At 62.3% G+C, this 19,569-nt stretch overlaps 1 protein-coding gene, 11 non-coding genes and 1 pseudogene across 12 annotated transcripts; 1 reads left to right on the top strand and 12 right to left on the bottom strand.

Moving 5' to 3' along the window:
* Positions 1–21: 21 nt before the first annotated feature.
* Positions 22–6,243, top strand: AIRE (autoimmune regulator). Its single transcript, XM_071566449.1, has 13 exons — positions 22–185; positions 2,896–3,141; positions 3,239–3,413; positions 3,521–3,673; positions 3,754–3,825; positions 3,927–4,040; positions 4,158–4,282; positions 4,431–4,508; positions 4,799–4,914; positions 4,987–5,196; positions 5,286–5,382; positions 5,622–5,690; positions 5,856–6,243. Exons 2-13 carry the CDS (start codon positions 3,001–3,003, stop codon positions 5,934–5,936), a joined length of 1,431 nt encoding a protein of 476 aa, XP_071422550.1. The 5' UTR covers positions 22–185; positions 2,896–3,000; the 3' UTR covers positions 5,937–6,243.
* A 512-nt stretch (positions 6,244–6,755) lies between these two features.
* LOC139677281 (5S ribosomal RNA) lies at positions 6,756–6,874 on the bottom strand. The gene has a single exon (XR_011698838.1). It is a non-coding gene; the product is annotated as a 5S ribosomal RNA (ribosomal RNA).
* Positions 6,875–7,593: 719 nt separating this feature from the next.
* Positions 7,594–7,712, bottom strand: LOC139677280 (5S ribosomal RNA). Its single transcript, XR_011698837.1, has one exon. It is a non-coding gene; the product is annotated as a 5S ribosomal RNA (ribosomal RNA).
* A 1,030-nt stretch (positions 7,713–8,742) lies between these two features.
* On the bottom strand, positions 8,743–8,861 carry LOC139677279 (5S ribosomal RNA). The gene has a single exon (XR_011698836.1). It is a non-coding gene; the product is annotated as a 5S ribosomal RNA (ribosomal RNA).
* A 1,110-nt stretch (positions 8,862–9,971) lies between these two features.
* Positions 9,972–10,090, bottom strand: LOC139677278 (5S ribosomal RNA). Its single transcript, XR_011698835.1, has one exon. It is a non-coding gene; the product is annotated as a 5S ribosomal RNA (ribosomal RNA).
* Positions 10,091–10,810: 720 nt separating this feature from the next.
* On the bottom strand, positions 10,811–10,929 carry LOC139677277 (5S ribosomal RNA). The gene has a single exon (XR_011698834.1). It is a non-coding gene; the product is annotated as a 5S ribosomal RNA (ribosomal RNA).
* Positions 10,930–12,204: 1,275 nt separating this feature from the next.
* Positions 12,205–12,323, bottom strand: LOC139677276 (5S ribosomal RNA). Its single transcript, XR_011698833.1, has one exon. It is a non-coding gene; the product is annotated as a 5S ribosomal RNA (ribosomal RNA).
* A 720-nt stretch (positions 12,324–13,043) lies between these two features.
* On the bottom strand, positions 13,044–13,162 carry LOC139677275 (5S ribosomal RNA). The gene has a single exon (XR_011698832.1). It is a non-coding gene; the product is annotated as a 5S ribosomal RNA (ribosomal RNA).
* Positions 13,163–14,437: 1,275 nt separating this feature from the next.
* Positions 14,438–14,556, bottom strand: LOC139677274 (5S ribosomal RNA). Its single transcript, XR_011698831.1, has one exon. It is a non-coding gene; the product is annotated as a 5S ribosomal RNA (ribosomal RNA).
* A 720-nt stretch (positions 14,557–15,276) lies between these two features.
* LOC139677273 (5S ribosomal RNA) lies at positions 15,277–15,395 on the bottom strand. Its single transcript, XR_011698830.1, has one exon. It is a non-coding gene; the product is annotated as a 5S ribosomal RNA (ribosomal RNA).
* A 1,110-nt stretch (positions 15,396–16,505) lies between these two features.
* Positions 16,506–16,614, bottom strand: LOC139677291 (5S ribosomal RNA; annotated as a pseudogene).
* A 1,152-nt stretch (positions 16,615–17,766) lies between these two features.
* LOC139677271 (5S ribosomal RNA) lies at positions 17,767–17,885 on the bottom strand. The gene has a single exon (XR_011698828.1). It is a non-coding gene; the product is annotated as a 5S ribosomal RNA (ribosomal RNA).
* Positions 17,886–18,605: 720 nt separating this feature from the next.
* On the bottom strand, positions 18,606–18,724 carry LOC139677270 (5S ribosomal RNA). Its single transcript, XR_011698827.1, has one exon. It is a non-coding gene; the product is annotated as a 5S ribosomal RNA (ribosomal RNA).
* Between the last annotated feature and the right edge of the window lie 845 nt (positions 18,725–19,569).

Raw genomic sequence — 19,569 nt, 5'->3', positions numbered from 1 at the left:
TTTCTAAAGGGGGAGGAAAGAGGAAACTGAAGCTAAAATAAATCTCTGCTTCAGCTCTCCCGCATGGGCCCTGCAGCAGCTGCCGTGGTGTGTGGAGGTGGAAGCTGCTAGAAATGGGAGTCTAGCATGGGGACCCACCTGGAGCCTTTTCTTACCAAAGGTGCTGGAGCTTGGAGCAGCCCAAGGTAAGGGGGGAGGGACAAAACCTCTGCATGTGGTGGCAGCGTTTCATTTTGGCTCTCGGTGCCTCAGGTGCACTGGGGGCTCCCTGCCTGACCCCACACGTGGGTGTCCCACTGCTGCCTGTTCTCTCCTGGCTCAGGGCGTTGTTGTGGGAGATGAGTGAGGGGCAGGGAGTGTCCAGGAGACACACGGGACCTCGGCAAGGAAGGGAAGTGGTAAAAGAGGAAATACTGGAAAGGGTGTGTTTGCTTCAACTGCTTTTGCAAAAGGGAACCAATGTGCATCCCAGGGGCTACAGACACTTCTGCTGGACACTTAAGTCAGTGATTTAACTGGGCATTTGGGGGGAAATATCTTCAGCCTTTGCACCTTGAAACTTTCTGGTTTTTGCAAGGGGAGCGGTAGAAAGAAGAGGGCACCCTGAAACCCCTGTGCTCCAGCCTGGGGCCCTGGCAGCCAGGCAGGGCATGTGCCACCCCCTAGGAGGGTTTTACACTCCTCTGCAAGCAAAAACTGCCTTTTCAGAGCCCTTGTAAGTTCCTTAGAGCTGTCCAGGCCAGCCCAACGTGAGGTCATACAGAAATCCCCGCCTGGTCTCCCAGCACGGATGTGCCACTTCATGTGGCACTCAGCAGCCACTGCTCTGCCTCCTGTCCAGCTCAGAAAGGGGAAGGAGTGCAAAAAAACAACTCCAAATGCAAATCACGGCACTACTGAGCAGGCTGGATGTGGAAAACAATGTCTGTGACTCAGCACAGAAAGAGTCACAAAGTTGGAATTTAAAACGAGTCCAAGCCCAGCACTGTCGACATGTTGGGCAGTGCCTGGCCAGGAGGGAGGTGGATGGGCAAAGGGAGGGGGGAAGCGCCAGGGGCTTGTCCCGGAGCTGCCAGACAGCTTTACACAGGGTGACAGGGACAAGCTGTGGTACTCTGGGGAAAACAGTTTCCCTGGGAAGGGTGGAGCAGACCTGTAAAGCTGTGTCATGAGTGTGCTTTTGTTCAGTGCCTTTGGCTGGGCTTGGTGGGAGCTCCAGGAGGGCAGATGAACCTCCTGCTTCACCTGATACCTGTGTTTTTTCTCCTGGAGGAGAGACGAATGGCACAGGTGGTGGTGAAGCTGCCACCACCACAGCAGAGCTGAGCACTGAAATCCTGGTGTGGGGCACAGGAACCCAGCCCGACACCTGCCCGACCCCCATCCCCCAACCCCCACCCTACATCCCCCACTGCCTCCATGGGAAAGGTCACCATGCATGCTGAAAGGAGCTGCAGGGTGAGCATTTCCATGGGCAAGCACACTAGCTCGTTAACCACACACGTGTGAGGGTATTTCCTGCTCTCATGGAGGGTGTTGTCTTGTTATTCTTCCCGAGTTTCTGGATAGCAGATGCTTCCTCCTGGCACAGCTTTGGAGCCAGCAGATACTGCTCCAGTCTCTTAAGCCTTACAATCCTGTATTGCCTGGCCCTGCCCCACAGAGCGTCTCTTCTTGTACCCTCTCTGGGCTGTGCTGTACAGTGGGTGTCGGGTGGGGGGGACAGCTCTGCACAGCCACAGCACCCCTGGCTGAGCCCACTGGAGGGCAGGGACACATCTCCAGAGGGAGGGAGGCTGGAAATTTATCCTGGGGAAATCCAAACGTTTGGAAATTGCAGTAGGAGCTTTCTCTTTCCCAGCCACCTGGCACACAGCAGCCAGGCCCCCAGACCTACCTATGCCAGATGCTTTCAAGGAGCCAGTTTCCCCTGGCTCCAAGTGCTTTACAACTGCATATGTCCAGTTAAATCACTTTATTGCTCTGATTTGCGAAGTGGGCGAGGACAGAGCTGCAGGCAGCACCTGCCCAGCTACTCCCTGGGCTTGCTCATGGCACTTCCGTGGCTCTGGCAGGTTGTTTGCTTGAACTGGACCCCAACACACCTTCTGTGGAGTTTGTGTGTCAGGGCTTCCTGCTGCCCTGCAGAAGCTGCCCGCAACCTCAGGGGACCAGTTGGTCCAGCCTCCAGCACTATTTTATACCCTTTTGCAGGCTGATGTGTACCAAAATCACTCACATCTCGGCTCCCCCTCTCCGGAATGCATTAGAGCTTAAAGACAGTTCCTCCTGCAGTACCCTCAGCGTGTTCCTGTCTTGGGAGGAACCACATTGCCCTTCAGAGACTGTGGGAAGGGAAGGGAAGGGGGTGGTGTAGGCGGAGGACAAACTCAAAAGACATGACTATTTTTTGTTATATCACATCCCTTCTCTTGGGCTGTTACTTCCCACATGCTCCTGCAGACGAGTTTCTGGATGAGTGAAGCAGATGCGGTGGAAAGTCCAGAAATTTTGGGAGATGCCTGGCTGACCGCAGGGAGGAGTGAGGCAGGAGCCCCCGTGCCCGCACCCCCTGCCCCCTCTGCACCTGCGGGGCGGGTGCCCTTCAGCCGCGCAGCTGAGCCGGCTGTGGGTGCCGGGGCTGGGGCGCAGACGGACCCTCTGCCCGGGGCTGGGGCGCAGACGGACCCTCTGCCCGGGGCTGGGGCGCAGACGGACCCCCCGCTCGGGGCTGGGGCACAGACGGACCCTCTGCCCGGGGCTGGGGCGCAGACGGACCCTCTGCCCGGGGCTGGGGCGCAGACGGACCCCCCGCTCGGGGCTGGTGACACCGGGGCGGGCTCCGCAGGGTCGGTGGGGCGGGAGGGATGGGCTCAGGTTACCTACCTCCTACAGAAATGACTGTGCTGCGGGAGGCCGGTGAGGGCTGTGCTGCCGCCGACCCAGGTGTATTAAAGGCAGCGCTGGACGGCCGCGGGGCTCCGGCAGCGTCCCCTCGGCATGGCAGGGCCGGCCGGGGACGGCGACCTGCGGCGCCTGTTGAAGCTGCACCGCACCGAGATCGCCATGGCAGTGGACGATGTGTTCCCGCTACTGCACGGCCTGGCCGATCACGACGTCGTCCCTGAGCACATGTTCAAGGTGAGGCTGCGAAGCAGGAAGAAATGGTCGTGCCTTGGGGGCCAGGGCCTGCTGGCAGCCCCGGGACGTTGCCAACGGGCCCCGGTGGGACCGGCAGGAGACTCTGAGCCGGGCGGAGCGGGAGGGCCCACACCGCGCCTTCCACGCGCTGCTCACCTGGCTGCTGGGCCGCGACGCCGCTGCCGTCCGAGACTTCTGGGCCGTGCTCTTCAAGGACTACAACCTGGAGCGCTACACGCAGCTCGGGTCCGTCCGCAGCGCCTTCCCCAGAGGTACCGGCAGGGCAGGAGGGACCCGCGCCCCCGGAGGCTGCCGATGGGCGGGGAGGGGTAGCACCGCGGGCTGGCTGTACCTGTCCCAGACCTTGTCCCTCTTGCAGAGGTAGAGCTGGGGCGGCAGCGCCGGGGCAGGCGTCTCTCCCCCAGCCCCACGGCCCCGGCCCCACATAGACCCCAAGGCAAGAGGAAAGCCCCCGAGGAGCGGGACAAGCCCCGGGCAGCACAGCACTCCCCACGGCACACTGCCAGTCCTGGTATGGAGACCCAGAGCAGGATGGAGATGGGGTGTAGCAGGGAGCTGTGGTCCCTGATGCCCACCCTCACAACACTGCAGGGCCCCTGGCGAAGGCAAAGACTGTGAAGAAGCCAGAGAGCACAGATAGCTCCTGCACCCCTCGTGCTGGCGGTGAGTGCTGCACCTCAGGGCAGCACCTGCCTGTGCACCCTGTTTGCCCACAGCCATGGGCAGCGGCTGCTCACCCTACTAAGCCCCACCCTTACCTGCAGCCCTCCAGGCAGTGGCTCCCTCAGTGCAGAGAGCAGTGGCTGTGGCAGGCAGTGAGGTGCCCATCAGCCGTGGGGCCATCGAGGGCATCCTCATCAAACACGTGCTGGAGCCGAGTAGGTGCAGCCCAGCCCAGCCTCCTCCTGCCCAGTTTAGCCCCCAAATTAAGGGCCCGCCTCACACAGGGGGTGATGAGAAGGGGGAGCTGGAGCTGCCTCTGGCCTCTCTTGCAGGCAGCTCCAAGACAGGCAGCAAGGCTGGGGACGAGCCATACACCCTGGCTGTCTGCGAGCAGCCGGGAGCCAGGAGCAGAAGCCACAGCCTGAAGGCCCCTGCCCGATCTAAAGCATCTCAAAGAGTACAGACACCTCTCATCTGTTTTTCACCCTTGTGTGTGCAGCTGCCAAGGCTGTGACAGGGGGTTGTCCTTGCATGGCACCATGGCCATGGCCTTGGGTTGTCCCCCTGTGCCAGCACTGCCTTTACAATCCTTTTCTCACCCATAGACCAGGGAACCCCAGCTGCACTCCCAGGACCAGCTGCCAGCACCCACTGTGTACAACCAGGACCCTGTGCCCCACCAGGTGAGCCCTGGGTGTGACACCTAGTGCACCCCCAAGAGGAACTGTTCAGGTGTCCCTGGCATGTCCATTTGGCCTGGCCTAGCACAGGAAACCCAGGGCTCAACTACTGGGCAGGTCATCAGGTTACAACCCCCAAGAGATAGGTAGTTTGTACCCTGGAGGGGCTGGTGTGTTTGGTGGAGGGTAGGTGATGCAGGGGGAGAGGGTGAGTGGGACAACAGACCCTACCAGAGCCACGGTTCAACCTGGTGGGTGGTGGTCATGACCCCATGCACACTCCCCTGGGGCAGGAGAATGAGGATGAGTGTGCAGCATGTGGTGACGGCGGTGAGCTCATCTGCTGTGATGGCTGCCCCAGGGCCTTCCACCTCAGCTGCCTGGTGCCCCCACTGCCACGTGTTCCCAGGTGAGTCCCAGGGTGCCATGGGGACCCCAGAACTCCCTCACAGTCCCTCACTGAGCTGCTCCAACTGTGCAGTGGGACGTGGAGATGCGGCTCTTGTGTGACGAGTGTGGCCGAGACAGGTGGGCTGCTGGAGGCAGATACGGCTGTGCAACGACCTCCTGAGATCCCAGGGGAGGAGGAATGTGACGCCCATCCAGGTGGAGCTGATGGGAGCATCTGTAGCCGCTGCTTCATCCGGATCCCTGCACCCCAACACGGTCCTACTCCCAGTGTGGACCCCAGGTGAGCCCCCATCAGCCCACACATCCCAGCTTTAATTCTCTGTCTGGAGGAGTCTGCCCTGACAGTCTGTGTCACTCCTGATGCTGTAGGGGGCTGCTGCTCTGCACATCCTGCAAGGCCACCCCGGGCACGGGCAGCCTGGAGACAACCACATCAGCTGGTGACCAACCATTCCAGGCAGCCAAGGTCAGCACAACAAGCGCAGGGAACTGGCGGGAGCAGCGGGCACAGGGAGCAGTGAGGTGGAGGAATGGGGGTTGAGGCTGGCTGAGGAACAGGCCAAAAATAGCTGGAGGCAAGTTGCTGGGGGAACATGAGCTGAGGCTGCATGAGGCAAGGGACTGAACCTGGTTGTCAGCCCTGACTAAAAGGCGTGCGGGTAGAGGGCAGACAGAGGAGCTGGCAGGACTTCTCTCCTCCAACAGGCAGAGGAAGGAGCCCTCAGCAGTGACCCTGTGCTGAGCAGGGATGAGCTCGATGCACTCCTGGGTGAGGTAAGAATCTGTGGGACACCAAGAGGCAGAGCCCATCCAAAGAGATGGTGGTGTGACCCACAGAGTGACACTGGGCTGTGCGTAAGAAAGGGTGTGAATGGAGACCCCAGGGTGGGGGGGATGGTGGAGAGAAAGGGAAAATAAACACCTAGAACTGTCTCACAGGGCACGTGGGATGGGATCTTGCAGTGGGCATTCCACAGCATGGCACGGCCACTCGCAGACAGCCATGGCCTCCTTGCTTAGTGCACACAGTACTGGTGGCAACACCAACAGCAGGACTAGGCCCCCTGGATCAGCTGTGCAACAGGAGATACAGGGGAATCACAGCAGCCCCAGAAACTTGATCACATAAATAGAAGTGTCCAACACAACAGCATGAAATCACATGGACACTGGAAAACATCAGATAAAAAACAATGATCCTAAACAGAAAATTTCACAGAGCGAAAGAATAAAAATGTTGAAAAAAACAAATACAGAAAGCCTAATAAAATAGCAAAACAAAATCAAAATAACAAGAACAAAAAGGATAATACTAGCCAAAAAAACAATAGCAGGACACAGTCAAAAAGTGAAAAAATTCCAAAAACAACAGAGCGTGGACACTGAAACCATACCAGTAAAACACGTCAACAACAAAAAAGACCCTTCAGCACCCGGTATTCCCAGGCAGATTCCCATCCAAGTACTAACCGGGCCCGACCCTGATTCGCTTCAGCGATCAGACGAGATGGGGCGTTCTCAGGGTGCCATGATCATAGGAATCCTGACGCACCAACGTCCCCGACGGACAGCACGCTCCAGCCCTGCCAAAACACCACTGCTCACCCACGGAAAACATGGCAGGTGCACAGGGGGCACAAACACCCGAGCCCACAAGTGGCCACACGCACGCTCCCGGCCCGCCGCAGCCAAGCCCACCAAAACACGGGCAGCGCCCCTCGCTCCTGACCAGTCGAAATAAGCAGCAGCCGCCAAAAGGAGGGACACCCCCCTGGCCAGCTCATGGAAAAAGGCAGCAACCCAAACAGGAGGGAGAGTCGGGCAGCCGACGGGTGCAAAAGCCTACAGCACCCGGTATTCCCAGGCGGTCTCCCATCCAAGTACTAACCGGGCCCGACCCTGCTTAGCTTCCGAGATCAGACGAGATCGGGCGTTCTCAGGGTGGTATGGCCGTAGGCACCAGCCAGCCCCACAGCGCCTCTCTTATGCCGCGCACACCACTCGCACGCCCTCAAAAAACGCAGCTGCTCATTCGACAAACACCCACGCTAGCCCCACGCAAACGCCTGTCTCAGGACCCCCAAGGCAGCCCCACACACACAAACACCTGTCCACGGACCCCGAAGTGGACACACACACGCTCCCCGCAAACCACCCTGCGCACATACCAAGCGCACCAAAGCGCCCCTGCCTCCTGCCCCACCCCAAAGGCAGCATTGCCCACACAAGGGACGCTTGCCCGCACCACTCACGCAAAAACCGACAGCACCCGCAAGGCCCGGCCGCTGTCCCATCCAAGTACTAACCGGGCTCCACCCTGCACAGCTTCCCACATCACACTCTCACACCTGCTCTTCTCAGGGGGCCATGGCCATAGGCACCAGGCAGACCCACTGTCCCCGACGGACAGCACGCTCCAGCCCTGCCAAAACACCACTGCTCGCCCAAGGAAAACAAGGCAGGTGCACAGGGGGCACAAACACCCGAGCCCACAAGTGGCCACATGCACGCTCCCGGCCCGCCGCAGCCAAGCCCACCAAAACACGGGCAGCGCCCCTCGCTCTGTCCAGTCGAAATAAGAAGCAGCCGCCAAAAGGAGGGACACCCCCGTTTCCAGCTCATGGAAAAAGGCAGCAACCCAAACAGGAGGGAGAGTCGGGCAGCCGACGGGTGCAAAAGCCTACAGCACCCGGTATTCCCAGGCGGTCTCCCATCCAAGTACTAACCGGGCCCGACCCTGCTTAGCTTCCGAGATCAGACGAGATCGGGCGTTCTCAGGGTGGTATGGCCGTAGGCACTGGCTAGTGCCACAGTGCCTCTCTTGTGGCGGTGACACCACTCGCCTGCCCTCACAAAATGTCCTTACTGGGCCAACACAAATCCATGCCAGTCCCACGCACCCAAGCGCCTATGCCCGGACCCACATGGCACCTACACAAAGTAAAACCCTGTCCCCAGACCCCCAAGGAGGTCATACGCACCCAAACGCCTGGCCCCGGAGCCCCAAGGCGGCCACATGCACTCAAACGCCTGACCCCGGTGCCCCAAGACCGCCTCACGCACCCAGACGAATGTCCCAGATCCCCAAGGCAGCACCACGCACCCAAACGCCTTGCCCCGGACCTCCAAGGTGCCACAGAGGCCCAAACACCTCTGCACGGACCCCCAAGGTAGTCACACACACCCAAACGCCTGTGCCCGGACCCAAAGACAGCCACACACACCCAAACGCCTGTCTCAGGACCCCAAGGAAGCCCCACGCACACACACACCTGTCCACGGACCTCGAAGTGGTCACACACACACGCTCCCCGCCTGCCACCACCACGCACACCAAAGCGCACTCGGCGCCCCTGCCTCCTGCTCCACCACAAAGGCAGTCCTGCCCACACAAGGGATATTCCCCCGCACCACTCACGCAAAACCCGACAGCCCCCGCTATGCCCGGCCGCTGTCCCATCCACCCTGCACAGCTTCCCACATCACACTCTCACACCTGCTCTTCTCAGGGGCCCATGGCCGTAGGCACCCCGCAGCCCCACTGTCCCCGACGGACAGCACGCTCCAGCCCTGCCAAAACACCACTGCTCGCCCAAGGAAAACACGGCAGGTGCACAGGGGGCACAAACACCCGAGCCCACAAGTGGCCACACGCACGCTCCCGGCCCGCCGAGGCCACGCCCACCAAAACACGGGCAGCGCCCCTCGCTCCTGACCAGTCGAAATAAGCAGCAGCCGCCAAAAGGAGGGACACCCCCGTTCCCAGCTCATGGAAAAAGGCAGCAACCCAAACAGGAGGGAGAGTCGGGCAGCCGACGGGTGCAAAAGCCTACAGCACCCGGTATTCCCAGGCGGTCTCCCATCCAAGTACTAACCGGGCCCGACCCTGCTTAGCTTCCGAGATCAGACGAGATCGGGCGTTCTCAGGGTGGTATGGCCGTAGGCACTGGCTAGTGCCACAGTGCCTCTCTTGTGGCGGTGACACCACTCGCTCGCCCTCACAAAATGTCCTTACTGGGCCAACACAAATCCATGCCAGTCCCACGCACCCAAGCGCCTATGCCCGGACCCACATGGCACCTACACAAAGTAAAACCCTGTCCCCAGACCCCCAAGGAGGTCATACGCACCCAAACGCCTGGCCCCGGAGCCCCAAGGCGGCCACATGCACTCAAACGCCTGACCCCGGTGCCCCAAGGCAGCCACATGCACTCAAACGCCTGGCCCCGGAGCCCCAAGGCGGCCACATGCACTCAAACGCCTGACCCCGGTGCCCCAAGACCGCCCCATGCACCCAGACGAATGTCCCAGATCCCCAAGGCAGCACCACGCACCCAAACGCCTTGCCCCGGACCTCCAAGGTGCCACAGAGGCCCAAACACCTCTGCACGGACCCCCAAGGTAGTCACACACACCCAAACGCCTGTGCCCGGACCCAAAGACAGCCACACACACCCAAACGCCTGTCTCAGGACCCCAAGGAAGCCCCACGCACACACACACCTGTCCACGGACCTCGAAGTGGACACACACACGCTCCCCGCCTGCCACCACCACGCACACCAAAGCGCACTCGGCGCCCCTGCCTCCTGCTCCACCACAAAGGCAGTCCTGCCCACACAAGGGATATTCCCCCGCACCACTCACGCAAAACCCGACAGCCCCCGCTATGCCCGGCCACTGTCCCATCCACCCTGCACAGCTTCCCACATCACACTCTCACACCTGCTCTTCTCAGGGGGCCATGGCCATAGGCACCTGGCAGCCCCACTGTCCCCGACGGACAGCACGCTCCAGCCCTGCCAAAACACCACTGCTCGCCCAAGGAAAACAAGGCAGGTGCACAGGGGGCACAAACACCCGAGCCCACAAGTGGCCACACGCACGCTCCCGGCCCGCCGAGGCCACGCCCACCAAAACACGGGCAGCGCCCCTCGCTCCTGACCAGTCGAAATAAGCAGCAGCCGCCAAAAGGAGGGACACCCCCGTTCCCAGCTCATGGAAAAAGGCAGCAACCCAAACAGGAGGGAGAGTCGGGCAGCCGACGGGTGCAAAAGCCTACAGCACCCGGTATTCCCAGGCGGTCTCCCATCCAAGTACTAACCGGGCCCGACCCTGCTTAGCTTCCGAGATCAGACGAGATCGGGCGTTCTCAGGGTGGTATGGCCGTAGGCACCAGCCAGCCCCACAGCGCCTCTCTTATGCCGCGCACACCACTCGCACGCCCTCAAAAAACGCGGCTGCTCATTCGACAAACACCCACGCTAGCCCCACGCAAACGCCTGTCTCAGGACCCCCAAGGCAGCCCCACACACACAAACACCTGTCCACGGACCCCGAAGTGGACACACACACGCTCCCCGCAAACCACCCTGCGCACATACCAAGCGCACCAAAGCGCCCCTGCCTCCTGCCCCACCCCAAAGGCAGCCCTGCCCACACAAGGGACGCTCGCCCGCACCACTCACGCAAAAACCGACAGCACCCGCAATGCCCGGCCGCTGTCCCATCCAAGTACTAACCGGGCTCCACCCTGCACAGCTTCCCACATCACACTCTCACACCTGCTCTTCTCAGGGGGCCATGGCCATAGGCACCAGGCAGCCCCACTGTCCCCGACGGACAGCACGCTCCAGCCCTGCCAAAACACCACTGCTCGCCCAAGGAAAACAAGGCAGGTGCACAGGGGGCACAAACACCCGAGCCCACAAGTGGCCACACGCACGCTCCCGGCCCGCCGAGGCCACGCCCACCAAAATACGGGCAGCGCCCCTCGCTCCTGTCCAGTCGAAATAAGCAGCAGCCGCCAACAGAAGGGACACCCCGGTGCCCAGCTCATGGAAAAAGGCAGCAACCCAAACAGGAGGGAGAGTCGGGCAGCCGACGGGTGCAAAAGCCTACAGCACCCGGTATTCCCAGGCGGTCTCCCATCCAAGTACTAACCGGGCCCGACCCTGCTTAGCTTCCGAGATCAGACGAGATCGGGCGTTCTCAGGGTGGTATGGCCGTAGGCACTGGCTAGTGCCACAGTGCCTCTCTTGTGGCGGTGACACCACTCGCTCGCCCTCACAAAATGTCCTTACTGGGCCAACACAAATCCATGCCAGTCCCACGCACCCAAGCGCCTATGCCCGGACCCACATGGCACCTACACAAAGTAAAACCCTGTCCCCAGACCCCCAAGGAGGTCATACGCACCCAAACGCCTGGCCCCGGAGCCCCAAGGCGGCCACATGCACTCAAACGCCTGACCCCGGAGCCCCAAGGTGGCCACATGCACTCAAACGCCTGGCCCCGGAGCCCCAATGCGGCCACATGCACTCAAACGTCTGACCCCGGTGCTCCAAGGCGGCCACATGCACTCAAACGCCTGGCCCCGGAGCCCCAATGCGGCCACATGCACTCAAACGTCTGACCCCGGAGCCCCAATGCGGCCACATGCACTCAAACGCCTGACCCCGGAGCCCCAAGGCGGCCACATGCACTCAAACGCCTGACCCCGGTGCCCCAAGACCATCCCACGCACCCAGACGAATGTCCCAGACCCCCAAGGCAGCACCACGCACCCAAACGCCTTGCCCCTGACCTCCAAGGTGCCACAGAGGCCCAAACACCTCTGCACGGACCCCCAAGGTAGTCACACACACCCAAACGCCTGTGCCCGGACCCCAAAGACAGCCACACACACCCAAACGCCTGTCTCAGGACCCCAAGGAAGCCCCACGCACACACACACCTGTCCACGGACCTCGAAGTGGTCACACACACGCTCCCCGCCTGCCACCACCATGCACACCAAAGCGCACTCGGCGCCCCTGCCTCCTGCTCCACCACAAAGGCAGCCCTGCCCACACAAGGGATATTCCCCCGCACCACTCACGCAAAACCCGACAGCCCCCGCTATGCCCGGCCGCTGTCCCATCCACCCTGCACAGCTTCCCACATCACACTCTCACACCTGCTCTTCTCAGGGGCCCATGGCCGTAGGCACCTCGCAGCCCGACTGTCCCCGACGGACAGCACGCTCCAGCCCTGCCAAAACACCACTGCTCGCCCAAGGAAAACAAGGCAGGTGCACAGGGGGCACAAACACCCGAGCCCACAAGTGGCCACACGCACGCTCCCGGCCCGCCGAGGCCACGCCCACCAAAACACGGGCAGCGCCCCTCGCTCCCGTCCAGTCGAAATAAGCAGCAGCCGCCAAAAGGAGGGACACCCCCGTTCCCAGCTCATGGAAAAAGGCAGCAACCCAAACAGGAGGGAGAGTCGGGCAGCCGACGGGTGCAAAAGCCTACAGCACCCGGTATTCCCAGGCGGTCTCCCATCCAAGTACTAACCGGGCCCGACCCTGCTTAGCTTCCGAGATCAGACGAGATCGGGCGTTCTCAGGGTGGTATGGCCGTAGGCACCAGCCAGCCCCACAGCGCCTCTCTTATGCCGCGCACACCACTCGCACGCCCTCAAAAAACGCGGCTGCTCATTCGACAAACACCCACGCTAGCCCCACGCAAACGCCTGTCTCAGGACCCCCAAGGCAGCCCCACACACACAAACACCTGTCCACGGACCCCGAAGTGGACACACACACGCTCCCCGCAAACCACCCTGCGCACATACCAAGCGCACCAAAGCGCCCCTGCCTCCTGCCCCACCCCAAAGGCAGCCCTGCCCACACAAGGGACGCTCGCCCGCACCACTCACGCAAAAACCGACAGCACCCGCAATGCCCGGCCGCTGTCCCATCCAAGTACTAACCGGGCTCCACCCTGCACAGCTTCCCACATCACACTCTCACACCTGCTCTTCTCAGGGGGCCATGGCCATAGGCACCAGGCAGCCCCACTGTCCCCGACGGACAGCACGCTCCAGCCCTGCCAAAACACCACTGCTCGCCCAAGGAAAACAAGGCAGGTGCACAGGGGGCACAAACACCCGAGCCCACAAGTGGCCACACGCACGCTCCCGGCCCGCCGAGGCCACGCCCACCAAAATACGGGCAGCGCCCCTCGCTCCTGTCCAGTCGAAATAAGCAGCAGCCGCCAACAGAAGGGACACCCCGGTGCCCAGCTCATGGAAAAAGGCAGCAACCCAAACAGGAGGGAGAGTCGGGCAGCCGACGGGTGCAAAAGCCTACAGCACCCGGTATTCCCAGGCGGTCTCCCATCCAAGTACTAACCGGGCCCGACCCTGCTTAGCTTCCGAGATCAGACGAGATCGGGCGTTCTCAGGGTGGTATGGCCGTAGGCACTGGCTAGTGCCACAGTGCCTCTCTTGTGGCGGTGACACCACTCGCTCGCCCTCACAAAATGTCCTTACTGGGCCAACACAAATCCATGCCAGTCCCACGCACCCAAGCGCCTATGCCCGGACCCACATGGCACCTACACAAAGTAAAACCCTGTCCCCAGACCCCCAAGGAGGTCATACGCACCCAAACGCCTGGCCCCGGAGCCCCAAGGCGGCCACATGCACTCAAACGCCTGACCCCGGAGCCCCAAGGTGGCCACATGCACTCAAACGCCTGGCCCCGGAGCCCCAATGCGGCCACATGCACTCAAACGTCTGACCCCGGTGCTCCAAGGCGGCCACATGCACTCAAACGCCTGGCCCCGGAGCCCCAATGCGGCCACATGCACTCAAACGTCTGACCCCGGAGCCCCAATGCGGCCACATGCACTCAAACGCCTGACCCCGGAGCCCCAAGGCGGCCACATGCACTCAAACGCCTGACCCCGGTGCCCCAAGACCATCCCACGCACCCAGACGAATGTCCCAGACCCCCAAGGCAGCACCACGCACCCAAACGCCTTGCCCCTGACCTCCAAGGTGCCACAGAGGCCCAAACACCTCTGCACGGACCCCCAAGGTAGTCACACACACCCAAACGCCTGTGCCCGGACCCCAAAGACAGCCACACACACCCAAACGCCTGTCTCAGGACCCCAAGGAAGCCCCACGCACACACACACCTGTCCATGGACCTCGAAGTGGTCACACACACGCTCCCCGCCTGCCACCACCATGCACACCAAAGCGCACTCGGCGCCCCTGCCTCCTGCTCCACCACAAAGGCAGCCCTGCCCACACAAGGGATATTCCCCCGCACCACTCACGCAAAACCCGACAGCCCCCGCTATGCCCGGCCGCTGTCCCATCCAGCCTGCACAGCTTCCCACATCACACTCTCACACCTGCTCTTCTCAGGGGCCCATGGCCGTAGGCACCTCGCAGCCCGACTGTCCCCGACGGACAGCACGCTCCAGCCCTGCCAAAACACCACTGCTCGCCCAAGGAAAACAAGGCAGGTGCACAGGGGGCACAAACACCCGAGCCCACAAGTGGCCACACGCACGCTCCCGGCCCGCCGAGGCCACGCCCACCAAAACACGGGCAGCGCCCCTCGCTCCCGTCCAGTCGAAATAAGCAGCAGCCGCCAAAAGGAGGGACACCCCCGTTCCCAGCTCATGGAAAAAGGCAGCAACCCAAACAGGAGGGAGAGTCGGGCAGCCGACGGGTGCAAAAGCCTACAGCACCCGGTATTCCCAGGCGGTCTCCCATCCAAGTACTAACCGGGCCCGACCCTGCTTAGCTTCCGAGATCAGACGAGATCGGGCGTTCTCAGGGTGGTATGGCCGTAGGCACCAGCCAGCCCCACAGCGCCTCTCTTATGCCGCGCACACCACTCGCACGCCCTCAAAAAACGCGGCTGCTCATTCGACAAACACCCACGCTAGCCCCACGCAAACGCCTGTCTCAGGACCCCCAAGGCAGCCCCACACACACAAACACCTGTCCACGGACCCCGAAGTGGACACACACACGCTCCCCGCAAACCACCCTGCGCACATACCAAGCGCACCAAAGCGCCCCTGCCTCCTGCCCCACCCCAAAGGCAGCCCTGCCCACACAAGGGACGCTCGCCCGCACCACTCACGCAAAAACCGACAGCACCCGCAATGCCCGGCCGCTGTCCCATCCAAGTACTAACCGGGCTCCACCCTGCACAGCTTCCCACATCACACTCTCACACCTGCTCTTCTCAGGGGGCCATGGCCATAGGCACCAGGCAGCCCCACTGTCCCCGACGGACAGCACGCTCCAGCCCTGCCAAAACACCACTGCTCGCCCAAGGAAAACAAGGCAGGTGCACAGGGGGCACAAACACCCGAGCCCACAAGTGGCCACACGCACGCTCCCGGCCCGCCGAGGCCACGCCCACCAAAATACGGGCAGCGCCCCTCGCTCCTGTCCAGTCGAAATAAGCAGCAGCCGCCAACAGAAGGGACACCCCGGTGCCCAGCTCATGGAAAAAGGCAGCAACCCAAACAGGAGGGAGAGTCGGGCAGCCGACGGGTGCAAAAGCCTACAGCACCCGGTATTCCCAGGCGGTCTCCCATCCAAGTACTAACCGGGCCCGACCCTGCTTAGCTTCCGAGATCAGACGAGATCGGGCGTTCTCAGGGTGGTATGGCCGTAGGCACTGGCTAGTGCCACAGTGCCTCTCTTGTGGCGGTGACACCACTCGCTCGCCCTCACAAAATGTCCTTACTGGGCCAACACAAATCCATGCCAGTCCCACGCACCCAAGCGCCTATGCCCGGACCCACATGGCACCTACACAAAGTAAAACCCTGTCCCCAGACCCCCAAGGAGGTCATACGCACCCAAACGCCTGGCCCCGGAGCCCCAAGGCGGCCACATGCACTCAAACGCCTGACCCCGGAGCCCCAAGGCAGCCACATGCACTCAAACGCCTGGCCCCGGAGCCCCAAGGCGGCCACATGCACTCAAACGCCTGACCCCGGTGCCCCAAGACCGCCCCATGCACCCAGACGAATGTCCCAGATCCCCAAGGCAGCACCACGCACCCAAACGCCTTGCCCCGGACCTCCAAGGTGCCACAGAGGCCCAGACACCTCGGCGCGGACCCCCAAGGTAGTCACACACACCCAAACGCCTGTGCCCGGACCCAAAGACAGCCACACACACCCAAACGCCTGTCTCAGGACCCCAAGGAAGCCCCACACACACACACACCTGTCCATGGACCTCGAAGTGGTCACACACACGCTCCCCGCCTGCCACCACCACGCACACCAAAGCGCACTCGGCGCCCCTGCCTCCTGCTCCACCACAAAGGCAGCCCTGCCCACACAAGGGATATTCCCCCGCACCACTCACGCAAAACCCGACAGCCCCCGCTATGCCCGGCCGCTGTCCCATCCAGCCTGCACAGCTTCCCACATCACACTCTCACACCTGCTCTTCTCAGGGGCCCATGGCCGTAGGCACCTCGCAGCCCGACTGTCCCCGACGGACAGCACGCTCCAGCCCTGCCAAAACACCACTGCTCGCCCAAGGAAAACAAGGCAGGTGCACAGGGGGCACAAACACCCGAGCCCACAAGTGGCCACACGCACGCTCCCGGCCCGCCGAGGCCACGCCCACCAAAACACGGGCAGCGCCCCTCGCTCCCGTCCAGTCGAAATAAGCAGCAGCCGCCAAAAGGAGGGACACCCCCGTTCCCAGCTCATGGAAAAAGGCAGCAACCCAAACAGGAGGGAGAGTCGGGCAGCCGACGGGTGCAAAAGCCTACAGCAGCCGGTATTCCCAGGCGGTCTCCCATCCAAGTACTAACCGGGCCCGACCCTGCTTAGCTTCCGAGATCAGGCGTTCTCAGGGTGGTATGGCCGTAGGCACTGGCTAGTGCCACAGTGCCTCTCTTGTGGCGGTGACACCACTCGCTCGCCCTCACAAAATGTCCTTACTGGGCCAACACAAATCCATGCCAGTCCCACGCACCCAAGCGCCTATGCCCGGACCCACATGGCACCTACACAAAGTAAAACCCTGTCCCCAGACCCCCAAGGAGGTCATACGCACCCAAACGCCTGGCCCCGGAGCCCCAAGGCGGCCACATGCACTCAAACGCCTGACCCCGGAGCCCCAAGGTGGCCACATGCACTCAAACGCCTGGCCCCGGAGCCCCAATGCGGCCACATGCACTCAAACGTCTGACCCCGGTGCTCCAAGGCGGCCACATGCACTCAAACGCCTGGCCCCGGTGCCCCAAGACCGTCCCACGCACCCAGACGAATGTCCCAGACCCCCAAGGCAGCACCACGCACCCAAACGCCTTGCCCCTGACCTCCAAGGTGCCACAGAGGCCCAAACACCTCTGCACGGACCCCCAAGGTAGTCACACACACCCAAACGCCTGTGCCCGGACCCCAAAGACAGCCACACACACCCAAACGCCTGTCTCAGGACCCCAAGGAAGCCCCACGCACACACACACCTGTCCATGGACCTCGAAGTGGTCACACACACGCTCCCCGCCTGCCACCACCATGCACACCAAAGCGCACTCGGCGCCCCTGCCTCCTGCTCCACCACAAAGGCAGCCCTGCCCACACAAGGGATATTCCCCCGCACCACTCACGCAAAACCCGACAGCCCCCGCTATGCCCGGCCGCTGTCCCATCCAGCCTGCACAGCTTCCCACATCACACTCTCACACCTGCTCTTCTCAGGGGCCCATGGCCGTAGGCACCTCGCAGCCCGACTGTCCCCGACGGACAGCACGCTCCAGCCCTGCCAAAACACCACTGCTCGCCCAAGGAAAACAAGGCAGGTGCACAGGGGGCACAAACACCCGAGCCCACAAGTGGCCACACGCACGCTCCCGGCCCGCCGAGGCCACGCCCACCAAAACACGGGCAGCGCCCCTCGCTCCCGTCCAGTCGAAATAAGCAGCAGCCGCCAAAAGGAGGGACACCCCCGTTCCCAGCTCATGGAAAAAGGCAGCAACCCAAACAGGAGGGAGAGTCGGGCAGCCGACGGGTGCAAAAGCCTACAGCACCCGGTATTCCCAGGCGGTCTCCCATCCAAGTACTAACCGGGCCCGACCCTGCTTAGCTTCCGAGATCAGACGAGATCGGGCGTTCTCAGGGTGGTATGGCCGTAGGCACCAGCCAGCCCCACAGCGCCTCTCTTATGCCGCGCACACCACTCGCACGCCCTCAAAAAACGCGGCTGCTCATTCGACAAACACCCACGCTAGCCCCACGCAAACGCCTGTCTCAGGACCCCCAAGGCAGCCCCACACACACAAACACCTGTCCACGGACCCCGAAGTGGACACACACACGCTCCCCGCAAACCACCCTGCGCACATACCAAGCGCACCAAAGCGCCCCTGCCTCCTGCCCCACCCCAAAGGCAGCCCTGCCCACACAAGGGACGCTCGCCCGCACCACTCACGCAAAAACCGACAGCACCCGCAATGCCCGGCCGCTGTCCCATCCAAGTACTAACCGGGCTCCACCCTGCACAGCTTCCCACATCACACTCTCACACCTGCTCTTCTCAGGGGGCCATGGCCATAGGCACCAGGCAGCCCCACTGTCCCCGACGGACAGCACGCTCCAGCCCTGCCAAAACACCACTGCTCGCCCAAGGAAAACAAGGCAGGTGCACAGGGGGCACAAACACCCGAGCCCACAAGTCGCCACACGCACGCTCCCGGCCCGCCGAGGCCACGCCCACCAAAATACGGGCAGCGCCCCTCGCTCCTGTCCAGTCGAAATAAGCAGCAGCCGCCAACAGAAGGGACACCCCGGTGCCCAGCTCATGGAAAAAGGCAGCAACCCAAACAGGAGGGAGAGTCGGGCAGCCGACGGGTGCAAAAGCCTACAGCACCCGGTATTCCCAGGCGGTCTCCCATCCAAGTACTAACCGGGCCCGACCCTGCTTAGCTTCCGAGATCAGACGAGATCGGGCGTTCTCAGGGTGGTATGGCCGTAGGCACTGGCTAGTGCCACAGTGCCTCTCTTGTGGCGGTGACACCACTCGCTCGCCCTCACAAAATGTCCTTACTGGGCCAACACAAATCCATGCCAGTCCCACGCACCCAAGCGCCTATGCCCGGACCCACATGGCACCTACACAAAGTAAAACCCTGTCCCCAGACCCCCAAGGAGGTCATACGCACCCAAACGCCTGGCCCCGGAGCCCCAAGGCGGCCACATGCACTCAAACGCCTGACCCCGGAGCCCCAAGGCAGCCACATGCACTCAAACGCCTGACCCCGGAGCCCCAAGGCGGCCACATGCACTCAAACGCCTGACCCCGGTGCCCCAAGACCGCCCCATGCACCCAGACGAATGTCCCAGATCCCCAAGGCAGCACCACGCACCCAAACGCCTTGCCCCGGACCTCCAAGGTGCCACAGAGGCCCAGACACCTCTGCGCGGACCCCCAAGGTAGTCACACACACCCAAACGCCTGTGCCCGGACCCAAAGACAGCCACACACACCCAAACGCCTGTCTCAGGACCCCAAGGAAGCCCCACGCACACACACACCTGTCCATGGACCTCGAAGTGGACACACACACGCTCCCCGCCTGCCACCACCACGCACACCAAAGCGCACTCGGCGCCCCTGCCTCCTGCTCCACCACAAAGGCAGCCCTGCCCACACAAGGGATATTCCCCCGCACCACTCACGCAAAACCCGACAGCCCCCGCTATGCCCGGCCGCTGTCCCATCCAGCCTGCACAGCTTCCCACATCACACTCTCACACCTGCTCTTCTCAGGGGCCCATGGCCGTAGGCACCTCGCAGCCCGACTGTCCCCGACGGACAGCAC

Source organism: Pithys albifrons, chromosome 11, assembly GCF_047495875.1.
Source record: "Pithys albifrons albifrons isolate INPA30051 chromosome 11, PitAlb_v1, whole genome shotgun sequence".
Taxonomy (NCBI): domain Eukaryota; kingdom Metazoa; phylum Chordata; class Aves; order Passeriformes; family Thamnophilidae; genus Pithys; species Pithys albifrons.
Note: the sequence above shows the minus strand (reverse complement) of the source record. Positions and strands in the feature narration are given on the sequence as shown.